Raw genomic sequence first — 19,120 nt, 5'->3', positions numbered from 1 at the left:
TAGAGGGAAAGGCAGAGGTACAAACAGTAATATTATAAGAAGAGGGGAATATACACTGTACAGTGGAAGCTTGGAGGAAAGGAAGTGATGGTTGCACCTTGGGGAAATAGTTCACCAACAAGGTGAAATTTGAACTAAATATTTTAGGATGGATATGACTTGGCAGAGGTTGGGGGAAAGGATTCCTATAAAAGGTAAAGCGTGTACAAAGTCAGAGAGGTGGCAAAGACTTTGATGTGTTTGGGTGTGGACAGTTGGAATTCAGAAGACTGGAGGGGTTGATAGCAAGGAGGCTGGGCAGGCGGGCAGCAGCTAGAAGGTATGGGCCTAGACTGCTATGTGGAAGGGGTTAGAATAGACCCATTAAAAACCACTGGGTAATTTTGAGCAGCAGAGATCTTGTATCTCATTTGCATTGCAAACAGTTTCCTCTGATGCCAATGTGCAGGGTAGAATCCATCTGCAAATGACAAGAGTCCTGAAGGGGATGTGTTAGGATGATATGGGTGGTATAAAGAGTTAATCTGAAACAGGTGCTATGTTATATGGTAAATTTACATCTTTAGTGTACAAATTACAAGAATGTCTGATGTACCAGCAACTTTTAGAGGTATGTGACATTTCTCCTGGGCAACATCAAGGGAAATGTCTAGTGCCTGGCCAAGGAGTGGGGGCAGCAAATGTCACTCTAATTCCCAGTGTTCATAAAGTATGTGACTCCCTCACCCTGACTCCACCCCATCTGGGACCATGTCCTCTGAGACACTGTAAGATTCTAGCACGAGTGTGAATCAAAGGGGAACTTATCACAGATACAGAGTTCTGGGCACCATTCCTGGGATTCTGATCTGAGCTGGGGCCCAGGAATCTACATTTTAGCTGGTACTGGAGTTGAATCTGTTAGATGCATGTTCTTACACCTAAGTGTTATAATTTCTGGGACCGCTTGTTTGCAGTGTAGTGGTATTAAGCATTATTTAGGCATAAGCTGGTGGGTTTCAGATGAGGTCTTTGGTTAGTAGCCTGGCCAATGTGAGCCTTATTACGGTTTATTTTCACTGTTTTGCATCTGTGGCTTGTTCTTACATTATAACTAGACGAACTGTTACCAGGATCATTTCAGCACTACCTCTCCTCTCTGGTCTTTTTTGTAACAATATACCAGAGCTCATGATAAAATCTATGGGAGTAAAGTAATATCTTCATGTGAGGTAAATCCTTTTTTTTTTCCTTCAAAAGTGACTATTTATGGTCTTAAAGAGTTTATGTGCTGAGTTCATTCACTTGAACAAGTACAGCCAAGATCAAATATAGGGTTGAAATGTTTGTTTGTTAACCATACAGTGAAATTTAAATAAAACATTGCTTTTCTCTTTTTAAAATTTACTCTGCTTAGAATTATTTTGGTGGAAAACTTTCTGCTCAAGGGAAAATGCCTTGGATCGAATATAATCATGAAAAAGTTTCTGGCACAGAATTCATAATTGACTTTCTGGAAGAGAAACTTGGAGTGAATTTAAACAAAAACCTTGGCCCTCACGAAAGAGCCATCTCCAGAGCAGTGACCAAGATGGTGGAGGAGCACTTCTACTGGTGAGTCCCCTGGGTGTGCTGGGTGAGTGCCCAGGGCCTGTCCCTGGCCTTTGGACTAAGCCCAAGTTCTGTTTCACTTTTCAGACACTCCCCAACCTCTTCAAAGTTTTCTGCATTCTGACTGATTTAGGGGTCAAAGTTATGACCATTAAGTTTCTAGGTATCTAGACCAAGAGTAGACCTTTTTTATAGAGGCCCAGCTAGCACATATTTTAGGCTTTGTTTTAGGCCATGACTCTGCTTTCGCTCCTTAAACTCTGCCATTGTCATGCAAAAGCAGCATGGATGAATGACACGGAAATGATGAGCAGGACTCTTTCAACGAAACAATAAAAACACTGACATTTGAATTTCATTTAATACAAAATGTATTCTTCTGACTTTTTCCCCCAACCATTAAAAATGTATTTAAAAAAATTTTTTTAACTTTTTAATTTTTATTATTTATTATTTATTTTAGAGAAAGAGAGAGAGAGAGAGAGAGAGAGCAAGTGGGTCGGGGGAGGGGCAGAGGGAGAGAGAGAGAGAATCTCAAGCAGGCTCCACTCGGAGCTTGATCTCATGACCCTGAGATCATGACCTGAGCTGAAAACAAGAGTTGGACACTTAACTGAGCCACCCAGGCCCCCCTCCAACCATTTAAAAATATAGAAACTTCTTAGTCTTTGGGCTGTGTTTTGCTGACCCCTGATCTAGACTGCAGCTCACTGAGGTGAGGAAGATATTTCAACTGACTCTGCCCTTTACCTGCACAAATTGCGGAAGTAAAATACTATTACATCAGACACCTAGAGGAGGGAACAGAAGACTAAGTCAGGATAGAAGTCTTAGGTGAAATGAATTATTCAAGCTTTGTAAAATTATCGTCAGTTTTCCTTAGACGACAAGAGTTTCTCTGTGTTCCAGAAGTCAAGTGTACTAGTGCTTTCTGAGTATCTTTGTCCCGCCTGGCTGACTCCTAGGTTATGTCCCTTGTCTGAACCATCATGCGCTGTGTGGAGGAGTTGCCCGTGTTCTGCATGTGGTATGGTTGGTGTTGGCTAGGACCTGTGAGTTAAACAGCTACAGGTCTTCTTGGTTTACAAACTCATTGTCATGTGGGCTTTTTCTTTGCCTTTCATCCATTTTCTGGAGTTTTAGCACCTTTTTGGACACCCCAGTAGGTAAGAGAAATTTTCTTCCTGATTTCTCTAAACTTTTCTTATTCCAGAGATTTAATTAAGAATTGTTAAGCCCACTTTTTGGACATTCATTGTGACTCCTGGGTCATTGCTCACCCAGTAGCTTTCACCTCCCCCACTGAGAGATACCCACTCAGTGAAGGGTTGATTGTAGCAGGTTCTTCCCCATCACCTTCCGATCTCATCAATCGGCTTTCTTTCTAAATGGAAACTTGCTTGTTCTTTCTAAACAGAAAACTTGCTGTTCCCTCTCTTGGATTTTAAGTGACTCTCTATTTCTCTTTCTGCTTGCAGTTCTTGCCCAGTTTATTCCAGGGCAGACCTGAAGTGCCGCTTCTCTTCCCCCTCTCACTGTAGAGGTGAGGGGGTGGGGGGTGGGAGCAAGGAGGGAACCCGGCAGAGAGTGGAGGCAGGGGTGCAGATTAGCCTGGAAGTCATCACAGACTCTGTGTTCCTGGAATGAACCTGGTCTTTTCTTGAGGATACCTGTGGAGAACTGCTGGGACTCCCATCTTCTAGAGTGCAGGGGTTAGAGTGTGGGCCAGACGGATGACTGCATGTGCTGTCCTGAGCCTCAGGGAAAAGTCCATGGGACAGAGCCCATCTTCCCTCTTGCCAGGTTCCAGTCCCCACTTTGCAGCAATTGAGGGAAATGAAGAACCAGCACAGGGCCACCCAGACCCTCCCTCTGTGCCTTCTTTGGATGCAGTCCTCCAAAGTGCTACCTTGTTTGACTGATGGGCCCATTAATGCGGAGAGCTCTTGCTTTGTGAGCTAACTGAAAAGACGCTGAAAGTCACCTTTCATTTTCGTTAGTACTTGTGCTACAACTCTTTGATTTTTATAGTGGTTCATGAAATGTATATTCTAGTCAGAAAGACTTTGATCCAGCAAGACTCCCAAGAACCACTTGTCCCTGCTTTTGGCTCTGGGTGTGCAGACGTTCTAGTTCTATATATTTACTCCCTGGTAGAAGTTCATCTTCTGCTCTTTCCCTCCCCTTCTCTCCCTGCACCAGCCCCAGCTAATACTTGATGGGAGGCAGCTATTGGTGGGGGAGGGAAGGGTGGGAGGGGTGAGTGGGAGAGTTGGGAGGTGGTACCCTGCTAGGGAAGAATCTTAATTTTATGGACCATAAAAACCCAAGTGCTTGGGGGAGTTGCTTAGGTCACACAGCGACTCTTTTAAGGATAATTTTGTTTCTCTAATCAACTTTTTGATTACAAAATACATTTTCAGAGGGGGGCAGTTAGCTACTATTTCTCATGTGTTTCTCCTCAAAGGTTAATTGGAAAAAGAAATAGTGAAGGTGGGAGGTCAGATCTTGACAGAGATATAAATGGCCAGTGAACTTTCAAAAAAATTCCTAATTCCTTCAATTCCCTTTGGTTCCTAGCAGCAAAAGGAAAACAAGCCTTCCTCTGTTTCATAAGGTTTCCTAACCTTTAGCTATGTTCTTGCTTTGGAGAGACCTTGAACAGGCTTTCCCTAGAGTTCTAAATCCCAAAGGAGAAAAGACGCCTGTCCCTCCAGTAAGAAAATGTCTGAGAAGGAGAGTATGTGGACACTATTCATCAGGTTCCTCTCCTGCTTCCCCCTTTCTTATCTCAGAGGCCACACACAAAATGTGCATCCATGGAAACTGGGGCCAGCATGAGAAATGGACCACCATTTGTAGAAAAATATAAGGATGAGCTTTTCATGAGAGCTTGTTAAATTCTGACAATCCATGATCTCCAAGGTTGTATCTGTGTTTATAGTGGTGCAGGAGATGAAATCAATTGTTTGACTCCATTGATTCGAATTATCTGGAGTTTTCAGATATGTTTATTTTGGTCTGAATCTGTAAAAACTCTCCAGGTATGATTTTCTGAAAAGCAAAGACAATGGAAAACTGGCATTTTTACATAAATACCATCCCATCATCCCAAGGCTCTAATTCTGGTTTGTTCAAATAAGCACACTCTGGTTTGTTCAAATAAGCACACGCTAGAAAGAGGTTTTTCTTGAACTTGAAATCCATACCAGCCTGTTCCACTTGCATGACTATTATTGAATATGAGGAAGACAGGTTTTTATCCTCTTTGTTCCACTGAGTGCTTAAGTTAGATCCAATGCAGGCAAGTTGGTATGAAGGGCAGTACGAGAGACATGGGGTCAAATTAGTGGAATGAAATCGAGCTTTGGGAACAGACACTACGGCTTCTTCTGTATGACACGTTAGTGTGGTAAGAGTCTTGTAGGGAGGCGTGAGGGCACTGTGGCAAGCCATCTAGTCATACCACTTTGATCCATTAAAATATAGGTGTTAGAACAGGGAATTCAAATTTGCTTCTAGGTTGGCCATGATTTTTAAATTCTGAATTTGGCTTTTGGTATAGTTTCACTGAATGGGGGAGGTAGGATCCTTTGACTTACCCAAGATCTTATCTAAAAACCAGGAGTCTCTCTCTCCTTAATGACTTAAAATGACTTACCCAAGATCTTATCTAAAAACCAGGAGTCTCTCTCTCCCTGATTACAATTGGATTAATGTGTTTCACTCTTCCCTGCTCCCCCTGCCCCTAATTTCAGATGTAGTGAGAGCTCCTGTTGGGAGGGGGTGGTCTAGGGCCTGTGCAACTCGGTGAAATCACAGAAGCTTATCATACACTCCTGCACCCCATGCGTTTAAAAGACAAGCAAACAATGACAGGGATGGAGCAGGACATGGAGAAAGGCGTCCATGGTCAGGAAGGCCACATGCTAAGGCTCACTCATCAAACAGTAGATTGCCATGGTTTGCACTTTCCCACATGTTAATATCATCTCTACTATGGGCCAGGGCTCCTGTTAGGTTATAAGGAGAGATATCTTCATTGAAACATCAGGGGTCGGCTCTTCTTTCCTGTCTTCTTGACCTCCTTTAAAAATATTGAACAGTATTTATTCTTCTGTTCTGACTAAGGTAATCAATCTTTAAGAGAAACCTTGACCCCATTTTGCAGAAGAGATCAGGTGCATCAGTTGTTTAAAGGAAATGAGTATCAGCTTTCTGGAAGAGGTTCTCAGAATGATGACTTAATTGTTCAGCCTCGTCTAGTTTCCAGTTTGGCCCTCCTTGCCCTCACCAGCTCATGATTCATGACTCCTTGTGCAGTGGGCCTCTTCCGAGTAGAGAGTGACATGGATCTCAGAAGGGAACAGTCAGCCCCTTCTTCATTCTTCAAAGGCATTTCTCTTTTTCCTTCATTCTATTTAAATATTGTCAACGCTTAGAAACACTACTTAGCAGTAGCTGGCTCAGAAGTGAAGCTTTTTTACATGTCAATCAATAATTCATTCTTTCAGTAAACTTAATGAATGACTGACGCCTAGTGGCCAGACTCCATGCTGGATGGGGGGAAGTGAGGCAGTAAGACGCTGTCTCCATCCTCTGGTGACTCCCAGGCCGAGGGAGACGTCGAGCCATCGTGACGGTGGGTGCTGGGGGAGAGTTTGAAGAACTGAGGAAAGGCAGCCAGCACCTGCTGGAGTGATGAGGGAAAGGCTTTCCCAGAGGAGATGGTATCACAAACGAAGTGAGGGACCGTCAGTGGTGGGTGAAGGGGCTGGACGCCAGGGGAAAGATTAGGATATCTAGGCAGAGGGAGCAGCATCTGCAAAAGTTCAGAGGTAAGACCGAGGAGCCTGGGAAGGCACTTGTAATTCTGTGTGGCAGGTGCACAGGAGGCGGGAGGGGGGGGGGGGGGCGGCGATGGGGCCAGAGAATGGCCAGCTGAGTGTGAGTCAGACTGTAGGGAGCGGGGGCAGTGTGCCGAGCTCAGGAGCTAGGGGGCTTCATGAATGAATCCAAGAAGCAGCCTGATAGGACTAGATTTGTGTTTTAGGAGCTCTTTGTGACTGCCTTGGGACAAATGGATTTCTGAAGGGCCTTAGGGGATGTCAGGAGACCTGTTAGGAGGCCACTGTGCTCAGGGCCAAGAAATGATGAAGGGCTGAGCTACATGCTAATTGAGTTGGAGAAAAGGGCAAATTCACAGGGTGACTAGCTATCAGGAGCGAGGGATAGAGAGCAGTGAAGAATGAGTCCTGGGATTCTTTCTGGCTTGGGTGAGGAGAAGCAGATTTGAAGGGAAGGAAAATCATGAGTCCAAGTTTGGAAATACGGGTTTGCAGTTCCTGAGGACCCCTCACATGGATCCCTGGGTGTCAGGACAAAGGTCTGGGCTGGGTGTAGGTTTGAGAATCATCAGTGTGAAATCTCAGGTGTGAATTAGATCATGCCACAAGTGTGGAGTAAGAAATAGGAAGAATAGTGATGAAGATCTTGGGAACATGCACGATGTGGTGGGAAAAGCAGTAGAGATGTAAGCTAAGGGAGAGCTCTTCTATGAAAGACACGGACAGTGTCACATGTTGCAGACAGTTAAAGAAAGAGAAATATACAAAGAATGTTTAGGGGCACCTGGGCAGTTCAGTCAATTAAGCATATGACTCTTGATCTCAGCTCAGGTCTTGATCTCAGGGTCATGAGTTCAAGCCCCGTGTTGGGCTCCTTGAAAAGAAAAAAAAAAAAGAAGGAATGTTTATTTGGATTTTGCAACAAGGAGGTATCGTTGATTTGGGTAAGAGTAGTTTTAGTCAAGTGTTCATAGTTTGCCGGAAGCTTGGTTATGGAAGGAGGTGGATTCTTGGTTTTAAGGATTTGGAAGCATGTGTAAATGAGGTTTGCTGCCTATAGTGATTAATTTAGGATTCCATGAATTACCCATTTTCTTTGGTGTTTAAAATTTGTACCCACTTCATAGGGATTGACCCTTACAGAGCCTGGCTGGCCCTCATTTGCTTCTCTTCACTGACACTGGGCTGCAGTATTAGGCACAGGGAGTGAAAGAGGAAAGAAATCAAGAGCAGGGTGGGAAAGAGAAGAGAGGAAGACCAGATAGTTTCTCAGGTTACCTCTAGCTGCAAAATTCCAGATCAACCCAGTGTTCCTCCTTCTGTGCCCTCTATTCCACCCACTAATGGAGGTAGAGAACCTTACGCCATTGCGTTAGTCGGGGTTCCTCCAGCTTAGCTGTGCGACCCAGGACAGCTGCCTCTTCCATCCCCATCTGCTACTTGAACCCATTAGTTGTGCAAAGCTCTCTGTCCATCACTGCATCCTCATCCTGTGCACATGCCCCCATTTCCTGCTCTATGGAGGAAACTGAAGTCACTTGGCAGGAACTCTGAACCTCTCTGCAGCCCCTTACCCCTTGCGACACTCTCCTCCTCTCTATCTCAGAGAAAGAGGTGTCTCTGCTTCTCTCCAACTGACCCTTCCAGCCTGGCCTTCTCACATTCTAACTTACCCTTGACCTGTGGATTCCCTAACACCACTCCTCACCCTAGCAACTTCCTTAGGTTGACTTCTCTCCTCTGACAGCTTTAGCACTCTCGCTGACATGCCCTCACCCACAAGTTCTCTATCCTGAGTCTAAACCTGTCTCCTGAGTTCTCAACCTTCTGGACATTCTCATTTGGGGGTTCCATGGGGCCTTCAAATGCAACAGCTTGATGTGTCCTTCATCATCTGCATCTGTCACACCTGGTGTGTACCCGCCCATATTGGTTAATGGCATTATCATCCACTCAAGTCATCGGCCTGAGAGAAAAGACTTAATCTCTCACTCAAGTCATCGGCCTGAGAGAAAAGACTTAATCTCTCCTTATACCTAATAGGTCAATAGACTCTTTTTCTCCTCTGCATTCTCTGTACACCCTCCCTCCGCCCCCATTGCCCTAGTTCTTAGGTCTTGCCAGAGTCTTCTAGCCAGCCTTCCTACTGGTGGTTTCTCCATTTCCAGCCTTTCCTTCACATTGCCTCAAACCTGATTACATTTCTTGTCTGCTTAAAACCTTTCAGTGGTTCACCTTTGCTTCCAAAATAGAGTTCATCACCCTTTGTCTCAGGCGCATCCAGATCTGGTCCTGGCCCACCCTTCCATCCTCTGCCCGGGCATCCTGTGCCCCCTGGCCGGTGCTCTTCACGCATACCCTTCCTCCTCTGCTCTGCCTGGTGAGCTTCTGCTCATCCCTCAGGATCACTTAGGCTTATGATGAAACCTGTGTCATTCATCTACAAAGAATGTATTTTTTCACATCAACCTGTCAGTTTAGAGCCACCACATTCCTCAGTTTTACTCTTTAGACACTTCCTGGATGCTCTTATGACCTGGTCATGCTTCTTTTGGGATAATTTAGTTTTATTCTCAGTTCATGGACTTGCAAAATAATCAAGGATGGTCTAGCTCTTTTATTGTGCCTTTCAATCCAGTACAACTTGAATCAAAGTGCTGAATTATTCTAATGGAATGAGAAAATTGATAACCTTAATTACTGCAGGTGTAAAAAGAAGAGCAAGTAGGAAAGTATTTAGTTTGCATGTTTATAAAGAATTTACCAGAGTAAATGTGAGATCTTTTATGTCAAAAGATCCATTGACTTCTCTGTCCGTATGTATTAGTTACCGTTGCGATGTACTTTTTCCTATTTTCAGCAAAATCCATTTCTTGACTCAATACTTTATTTTGAGAGACTTATAAAAAAGAGGTACACAAAGCTTTTTTTTTTTTTAAGATTTTATTTATTTATTTGACAGAGAGAGACACAGCGAGAGAGAGAACACAAGCAGGGGGAGTGGGAGAGGGAGAAGCAGGCTTCCCGCGGAGCAGGGATCCCAATGTGGGGCTCGATCCCGGGACCCCGGGATCATGACCCGAGCCGAAGGCAGATGCTTAACGACTGAGCCACCCAGGCTCCCCGACACAAAGCTTTCTAATAAGATTTGTAGGCATTATTTTAAAAAGGTGATAAAGAAGAGTTTTGGGTATAGTGCAGAGAGTTATGTTGAAATTGGTTGTAGGACTTTTCAGTAAAAATCAGGAATGCTTAAAAACTTTTAGAGAAATCTTCTGTTTCTTATTTTCTTTTTTATAGAGGAAAGAACAGTGGAAAGAATAGAATTATACAAAATGATCAACATTTCAGGGACTTTTTTTTCTTTAAAAAATTGAGGTGGCAAATAGCCATCATTTATTATAATTCCTTGTGTTTTCTCTGTAAAAATATTTTTCAGTCTTTTGATTTTTTTCAAAGTGGCCATTATTGTTCTATGAACCAACACTAGGAGGAGAGACGACTGCTAGTACATCTTTTTTGCTCGTTATGGGGTAAAACTAAAATATCTTCTGTTGGCACTCCCACAGCTACATTTTTCTCAGCCTTCAGTAGGAACCCCTTTTACTTTCTGTGTACCGACACTATTAGCCAGAGAGACATTCCTGCAGTCGCGTGGGTTCAGAGCCCCTAATCAGCCGAGGCCCGAGTATTGTAGCCGGCAGCCCACGGGAACTGAGTTGCTGCTCAGCTGGGTCTCCGTGTTCCATGGCCACACCTGGACAGGAGAGTTGGCCACAGGCACCACCCCGATGGGAAAAGTGACTCAGCTGAGTTCCTTCGGTCTTCGTATTCACTTTAGAGATCTGGAGCCCAAACTGAAATAGTTCTCCAGGCTTTCTGGAGAGCAAATCATATACATAATATTTATAATTTATATAGTTTATACCAACATGAGATAGGTATATCTACTCCCTAATCCTCTGTCAAAAAGGCAAAAGTTTTCTTTTTCAAACAACTCTTTGATATGGTAAAATCTAAAACGCATACACAAATTGTGCGAAACAAAAAGGTGCAGCTTAATTAATGAACACAGAGCATATATCTGCATACCCATTCCTCAGATCAAGAAAGAGAATGAAGCCAGCCCTGTAGTCCCTGTGCCTCCTTCCTGGTGTCCCATTGGGTACGCACGGTTCTGCCTCAAAACCTTTGGAAGTGCGTTTCTCCTGTTTTCTGTGGGGTTGCCTCAGAAGGTGCAGAAGCCGGCCTTGGGAGGTGGGGGGGGCGTGGATCTGAGGGCGGGGGCCCGGAGATGTTTGGTGGAATTGTAACATGGCATCGTTATCTGGATTTGTTCTAGTTTCTCTTACAGACCCGAAGTCTAGGCATTGGCCAGAAGCTGTTGTCATATCTGCAGAGACTGCTCTTTGTAAAGCTGCTCTGGCTCATTTCCTCTAGAGTGTGCTGACTTGTGACGCACTCACTGGAAATGGACTCTGAGGAGCTGACATACATCTGATGCCCAGTAGTAACCTGTTTCCACACAATTCCAGGACGTTAGCTTATTGCCAGTGGGTGGACAATCTCAATGAGACCCGGAAGATGCTCTCTCTTAGTGGTGGCGGTCCCTTCAGTAACCTGCTGAGGTGGGTCGTGTGCCACATAACGAAAGGAATTGTGAAGCGCGAGATGCACGGCCACGGCATTGGCCGCTTCTCAGAGGAAGAGATTTACATGCTGATGGAGAAGGACATGCGGTCCTTGGCAGGGCTTTTGGGTAACGTACCACACCTTCTATTCTCTATTTTATATCTGTACTTTTTTGCATGATTAGTAAAGCGCTGTTAGTTGACTGATTTAAAGTTTTATTTGGATTGGTTTCTTTGCTTCCACGTGTAGGTGGCAGTCCCACCATTTAACCCGACTCCCTAATTTTCAGGAGCAAATGTCTCTCTCCTTCGTCACTAGCATGAGCCAGGCTAGTGTGGCGAGGCCGGTGTGGAGAGGACACAGAGCGGGCCCCCAGCGGCTTGGAACGTGTTGTGAGCCAAGGGTGATTGTGAGCAAGGGAGCTCTTCCATTTATACACAGGCCAGGGTGACAGGGCTGCTTGTAAACACCTCTGCTGGAAGAGTCAACTGCGTGTCCGTGGCCATCAAGCCGGTTCTGACCCATTCCGCGTGCACCTGCCGCGTGTCATTTCTCATGCCTGAGTTTCCATTTGTGATCTTAGCGCTCTTCTTACGAGCGTGTTGTAGTTCTTCTGATTTTGCATTTACTGTGCACAGTGGGTTTCCCTGTGCTTGGGAAGCCCCTCCAGGAGGAGCCTGGGGCAGCATACGTGTGGGTGGGTGAGGCTGCTGAGAGTGGAGTTCGGTGTCTTCGCTCCCCTGGTTGGCTGGAGATGGCTGGGCTGATGTGCCTCTGTGCTGGGCGGAGCTCGAGTCTTACCTGTGTCAGTTCATAAACACATCATGTGAGTTCAAGAGCTTGTGTGTCGGAACTGATGGTTTCTCCTGGGGACAACTAAGGTCTAGGGAGCCAAGCCCGCTATGTGAGCAGTCACGTGACCTGGTCCTTTGGGACTGCTTATTTTGCCCGGGGAAGGTGAGTTTCCACCTAAAAGGCACCCTTACCTCCATTCTAGAGCATATTACGTTCCTCACCTCCTCCAGGAAGTGCGGTTAGGGTCTGTTTTGTTGAAACCCACGTGGGGCTCCCTCCAGGGTGACTCGTTCTGACTGGCTCCTTCCCTCTTCTGTACTCCAGATGTTTCCTGGACCTGGAGTGCCCCCCTGAACCCTGGGCTGCAGGGGAAGAGCCCAACAGCATATCCAGCTCTTGGCCAGCTTTGTTTTGGGGGGGTGGTTTGATGCTGACCAGACCTTCTGGTGCTTTGCCTTTCTAGGCCCAGAGGGGCCTGCCTGACGTAGATATGAGTGGAATTGGCCTCAAGTTTGCCTTGTTCCCGTGGAAACAGTCCTGGACTCACAGCCTCACAGAGCAGGTCTGCCACGGGCTGTTTCCTCCTTAGTGATGGCCCTACCTGCTCACTGCTTCCTTTCTAGCCCACGCTGTCGGAGCCCCAGAAGCCAGGCACTGAGGCCTCAGAGTTAAGCCAGAGATTATGCAGTAAAGTGCTGCTCTTCTCTAGAAACTTCACAGTGTTGGTTCCTTAACCAGGGAGGGCTGATTGTCACTTTTCTGGAATGCTTCTTCTGGTTGGGAGAACCAGGGAGCAGGGGGATAGCGATTCTCTGGTACTTAATGACTTAGCAAAATGCTTCTTCCCCGATTATGGTGGGGTGGGAGGTAGAGCTATTGTCGGCAGCTAGGTTGGATATCTGGCAAGTATTCCAAACAGCATCAAGTCTAGATCATTTCCTGAGATGAGAAATTGATTCGGCTATTTGAGGGCCACCTGGGTGGCTCAGATGGTTAAGCGTCTGCCTTCGGCTCAGGTCATGATCTCAGAGTCCTGGGATCGAGCCCCACATCGGGCTCCCTGCTCAGCGGGAAGCCTGCTTCTCCCTCTCCCACTCCCCCTGCTTGTGTTCCTGCTCTCGCTGTCTCTGTTTCTGTCACATAACTAAATAAAATCTTAAAAAATATTGATTTGGCTATTTGAAAAGCAGGAGTTTGCTGGAGTTCTATTCCACGTGGGAGCTCGGGGAACAGTCTAGGCTCTCATAGGAGAGGCACTTTTGCTGCCTTTGGGGAGAGAGAGGCTCCTTGGCTGAACATCAGAGGTTTTCTTACTAAATGAGGCAGAAAGCATCACCTCCCCCCTCACCTGGAGATATAGCTTACTTTTAAGGCCCAGGTGCCTGAGAGACTCAAAATGCATAATGACTTTTTGTTAAGTAGTTCAAGATTTGGGGAAATTGTCTAGGGATGTATTTGAGTCATCAGGATAAATTAATTATTGGTGTTTCAATTCAGTTGACTTCAAGGATTGAAGACCTTCTTTGGGGCAGGAGCTGGGGAATACAAAAGTGAATAAGAGATGGTCCCCTCTCTCAGGTAGCTTACTATCCAGTGGGAGAGACGAACTTATAAACCAGGAATAGGTGAATTATGGCCCATAGCTGGTGGCCTGTTTTTTTTTTTTAATGGCCTATGAGCTAAGAATCATTTTTATATTATTAAAATGTAAGGAAAAAAATGCAACAGAGATCAAATATGGCCCAGAAAGCCTAAAATATTTACCATCTGAAGCTCCATAGAATTTTGCTGACCTCTGCTCTAAATGAGTACCCACGTTCAAGTTGGGCTCTGACAGGTGTCATGACAGAGGTTTGTGCTTGGTGCCCTGGAGACACAGGAGTAGGGGTGAAATGGCAGCGAGAGTTTGGGAGGGCCAGAGAAGAGGCAGCAGGTGTTTTGGCCCCAGAAAGTAAACAGTTGTCCCAAGGAAGAAAATAGGGAAGGACCATCTGGGCAAATCATGAGAAAAGGAGTCACAAGTGAGGGGCATTTTGTAATCATGGTCGAAATGAAGGTTTAAAGGTAGTTTGGGGCCATATTATAAAAGGTAACAATTACGCTGAGATATAAAACATGTAGGTGGTGCAGACTTCTAATATTAGAGAGAAAGAGGCATATTTGTGATTCAGAAAAGTGGCTGTTGCTGTCATGGCAGACGGCTTGGGCCTGAGGGGTGGGTGGTAACGAGAGACTGAAGAGAGGCGGTACATATCTTTGGATGTAGTTTAAAAAATTGTGATTAAGTTCAAATTAAAATAAAAAATTAAATGCAAACAAAAAAAATTAGTTGAGAAAGATGATATCTTTGTGTTGGAAAGGAGACAAAATTATTATTTATAGAAATTAAGAGATTATGTAGCTAAAATAGGGGCACCTGGGTGGCTCAGTCGGTTAAGCATCTGCCTTCAGTTCAGGTCATGATCCCGGGGTCCTGGGATCGAGTCCTACATCAGGCTCCCTGCTCGGTAGGAAGCCTGCTTCTCCCTCTCCCTCTGCCTGCCGCTCCCCCTGCTTGTGCTCTCTCTCTGTCAAATAAATAAATAAAATCTTTTTTAAAAAAGAAATTATGTAGTTAAAATAATGGAGAATTGAAATTACAGTTAATGAGAGAGTTCAGTAATTTTACAAAATTACAGACATCCAGATGGCCAACAGACACATGAAAAGATGCTCAACATCACTCATTATCAGGGAAATGCAAATCAAAACTACAATATATCACCTCACAGCTGTCAGAGTGGCTAAAATTAACAACACAGGAAACAACATGTTGGTGAGGATGTGGAGAAAGGGGAAACCTTTTGCACTGTTGGTGGGAATGCAAATTCGTGCAGCCATTGTGGAAATCTGTATGGAGGTTCCTCAAAAAATTAAAAATAGAACTACCCTTTTTTTTTTTTAAGATTTTATTTATTTGAGAGAGAGAGAGAGAATGAGCGGTGGGGACAGGCAGAAGGAGAGGGAGAGAGAGAAGTAGACTCCCTGCTGAGCAAGGAGCCCGATGTGGGGCTCACCTGAGCTGAAGGCAGACGCTTAACCGACTGAGCCACTCGGGTGCCCCAAAATCGAACTTACCTATGACCCAGGAATTGTACTAGTGGTTATTTACCCAAAAAATAGAAAAACACTAACTAAAAGGGATACATGCACCCTTATGTTTATTGCAGCATTATTTACAATAGCCAAACTATGGAAGCAGCCCAAGTGTCCACTGATGGGGATGAATGGATAAAGAAGATAAATATGTATATAATGGAATACTATTCATCTATAAAAAGAATGAAATCTTGCCATTTGCAACACCATCGATTGAGCTAGAGAGTATTATAGTAAGTGAAATAAGTCAGTCAGAGAAAGAAATACCATAGGATCTCACTCATATGTAGAATTTAAGAAACAAAACAAAGGAAACTAGAGAGAGAGACAAACCAAGAAACAGACTCTTAACTATGGGGAACAAACTCATGGTTACCAGAGGGAAGGTGGGTGGAGGGATGGAGGAAATAGGGGATGGGGATTATAGAGTACATTCATCATGATAAAATAAACTAAAATAAAATGATAAAAAGTTTACAAAGTTACAAACATGTAAATCTTGATATCTCAAATAACTGATCAGGAAATATAGTTAAAAATTTCCATTTATAATAATAATAAATCAAAATATTAGAAATATGATGTATTAGAAATATTCAGGTCCTACAGAAATAAAATTAGATAGTCCTAATAAGAGATAGTAGGTTTTTTAGAAAATGGGGAGTATACCTTCATTCATTCATTTGAGAGTGATACCTCTGGAGCCAGAGGTCAAACCTAGCTCCATCACTTCCGAGCTCTGCAACCTTGGGCAAGTTTCTTAACTTCTCTAGGCCTCAGTTTCCTTATGTGTAAAATGGGGACAATAATGGTGAAAAGAAAAGTAGCACATGTAAAGTGCTCAGAGTAGTGCCTGCAGGTCGTAAGCAATCAAGCAACAAGCAAGTGTAAAACACAACTGCAGTGAGGACAGGAAGCAGAGGTCCGCGGTGCTGCGAGGGCTGATGATGCGGGGAGGGTTGCCCAGTGGTCAGTGTTAGTCTCCATTCAGTTCTGCATGTTCCCGTGTCCCCATGGGGCAGGTGTGTGCGTTGGAAGCAGAGATACGACCTGTAGTGGATGCCTGACTTTCACGTGTGCAAGAAGTGCGAATGCTGTCTATTTCTATCCCCTCCCCAAAGGGTGAGAATCAGAAAAGCATGGAAGACATAAAAATCAAGAAGAGAAAGGTTAGGTTTTTGGGAGGCAGTGTGGCTGGAGACAGGAACTCTAGTGGCCACATGAGAGAGGTATTTCTGGAGGCAGATCCCCCGGGGTTCGCATCTTGGGCTCCGCCACTTAGCAGCTGTGTGACTTCCCATGAACCACCTGAACTTTTTCATCACAAAATGGGGGTGAGAACAATGCGTCCAGCATAGAGTGCAAGGACTCAGTGAGCACTTCTGTAATGTACTTACTACAGCGTTTGGCACATAAACAATGCTGAAAAGTATTAGCTATTATCATTACCACTGTCACAAGTTTTGTATGTAACACGACTCCATGAAGAACATTGTTTTCTGAGAAAAAAGTCTAAGGAAACCTTTTCTCTGATTTTTACATGTATTAGTTAATTGTAGAAACTTGGGGAAGTTCAGAGGCACACAGAGAAGGAAACTAAGTCACTGTAATCTTATAACTTACTGCTTGCTAACCACAGTTGTCCTTTTGGTACACGTCTTTCCAATATTTTTATGTGTAATTTTGAATCATATAGATGTATTTGTGTAAATGCACACATACACATAATTTTCCAACCTGTCTTTTCCTCACTTAATATATTGCAAATATTTTTTCCTATACCATATAATGCTATGTGCCTGGTATCACATAAAACTGACGTAAATCTCATCAGCCTTCTGCCTCTTTTATATTTCTGTTCTACCATTAGTCCTGAGTCTACAGGTATGAACTTGAAGTGGAAGGGAAATAAGACAGAATGAATATAAGAAAATAAGAATATAGCTGTGTCCCACGTTAGCACAGAGATCCCCAGCTGTGATCATTTGATAGATTAAAATAAGAAAGAAGATGGAATCTGGTACACAGTAGAAGTAACACCACCCATTTGGCAGATGAAGAAACTGAGGCACAGAGAGGTTGAGTGGCTTGCCCACAGTTACACACAGTAAAAAGAGACATTGGTGAACAAGTTGATCACAGGCCTGAGCTGCTAGAGCTGCCACGCGATGAAGATACTGTTGCAAACATTTATAAAATGGCAAGACTTGTGAGAAGTACCACCTGGAGAAGTACTAGGTGCAAGGAGGGCGCTTTTGCGGGAGAGACTAGTGTGGTCAGGGAGGTTATGCAGGACTTCTTTGAGGACATGATACTTCTGGACTCTGAAAGATAAGCTGGAGTTAGGCAGGCATGTGTGTGAGGAGGAGGAATGGGGTGGGACGGGAGACCAGCTTGGAACATAGAAGGGGCATCACGTGTGAAGGCTCTGACATGAAAAGCAGCTGGAAGCCTTCAAGGAACGAAAAGATGGCTAGTGTGTTAGTAACTGTGAGAACCGAAGTGTGGCATGAGGTAGAGGTGGGTGGGGGGCTAGATCACACAGGTCTGCTATATCACTTAAATAATCTTGGCCTTTGTTCTAACAACAATGGAAGCTGTCAGAGGTTGAAATCGGGGAAGTGGCATGATGCCCTAGAGGGGCCAATAGTGGATGTGGGGTCCAGTGAGGAGGCTGTTGCAGTCCAGGAAAGGTAAGATGGTGTTGTGGGTTACAGCCATGGTGACAGAGGTGGACATATGATGGTGGTTTAGAGCTATATTCTAGAGACAGAATTGACTACAGTTTGGTGACTGTGTGTGGGGGGGGGAGAGGCGGGGATGAGAGGGCAGGGGTAAGGAATAACCAGGTTCTTGACATGAACACTTAGTGAACAAAGTAGCCATTCAGAATTGGAGAATGCTGGAGTAGAGGGGATGATCATGAATTTCAGGGGTGGGTACGCTGAGTCTCAGATCCCTGTGAGACAGGCATGAGTGGAGACAAAGCATAAGATAAGGGCGCCCTTTTTTTTCTTGACTCATTAAAAAAAATTTTTTTTTTAAAGATTTGAGAGAGCTAGAGCACGTGCGGGGGGAGGGGCGGAGGGAGAGGGAGAAGCAGACTCCCCGCTGAGCAGGGAGCCCGATGCGGGGCTTGATTCCCAGGACCCTGGGATCATGACCTGAGCCAAAGGCAGACGCTTAATGACTGAGCCACCCAGGCGCTCCATTTAAAAAAATGTTTTTTAAAAAGATTATTTATTTGAGAGAGAGAGCACTAGTGAGGGGAGGAAAGGCGGCCTCTTCAATCAGTACAGAAAAGACAAATTAATTCAGTAAAGGGTGTTGGGACAGCTGGCTGACCTTTTGGAACAAAATAAGTACAGTCCTCCTGACTTTATTCATACACCTGAATACATTCCAAATGGAGTAAGCATTTAAATGTAAAAAATAAACCATAAAGGTGTCAGGATAAAATATGGGAAACTTTTATATAATCTTGAACTTGGGAAAGTTTTTCTAAGTATGGTACCAAAGGAAGAAGTGACAAAAAGTTGGATTGCTAGATTTCTTGGGACAGATAAAACCACCTGGATGTCAATAATCACCATAAATAAAGTTAAAATTGAAACGGAAAGCTGGAAAAAACGTTTGCAACCTGTGACAAAAGAATTAATGTTACTATTTGAAGAACTTCTGCAAATCTGTAAGAAATGTGAATACTTGGAGAAAAGTGGACAAAAGACATAGAGAATTTGCAAAAATGACACACGTGATGAATAAATATATGAAAAATGTTGAACCTCTTTAGTAATCAGAGCAATGCAAGTTAACAAAGGAGGCACCACTCTGTCCATCAGATGGGCAAAGTTTTGTTTGTTTGTTTTGTTAATGTGATGAACTGGTGGGGGTGTGAAGGAGGCCCTGGCATACTGTACTGATAGGAAATAAAAACTAGGACATACTTTCTGGAGTTGAGTTCCACAGTTTAAAAGTCATAACATCTTACATATTTACTTATTAAATAATTCAAAAAATCAGGAATTAAAGCTTTGAACCTTAACAAGAAGAAATAGGGAGAAATGTCAAATTCTGTACTTAGGTCCCCAGATTGAATTGCACAAATATAGGGGGAG

General features: G+C 44.2%; 1 protein-coding gene across 3 annotated transcripts in view; it reads left to right on the top strand.

Annotated features, from left to right (window-relative positions):
* Nucleotides 1–1,384: 1,384 nt before the first annotated feature.
* FAXC (failed axon connections homolog, metaxin like GST domain containing) overlaps nt 1,385–19,120 on the top strand; it is a 54,448-nt gene continuing 36,712 nt past the window's right edge. For 2 of the 3 annotated variants that reach the window (XR_004676705.1, XM_034991581.1), the window contains exons 1-2: nt 1,385–1,593; nt 10,973–11,196. Coding sequence is in view for 2 of the 3 variants with exons in the window: in XM_034991581.1 (XP_034847472.1) it covers nt 1,433–1,593; nt 10,973–11,196 (385 nt within the window). In the remaining variant the exon portion in view is untranslated. Of the gene's footprint in view, nt 1,594–10,779; nt 11,197–19,120 lie in introns of all 3 variants that reach the window. The other variant, XM_034991582.1, reaches the window with a different exon arrangement.

Source organism: Mirounga leonina, unplaced genomic scaffold (assembly GCF_011800145.1).
Source record: "Mirounga leonina isolate KUSES-001 unplaced genomic scaffold, KU_Mleo_1.0 Mir_53, whole genome shotgun sequence".
NCBI lineage: Eukaryota > Metazoa > Chordata > Mammalia > Carnivora > Phocidae > Mirounga > Mirounga leonina.
The sequence above is the reverse complement of the archived record's forward strand: the minus strand, read 5'-3'. Positions and strand labels throughout refer to the sequence as shown.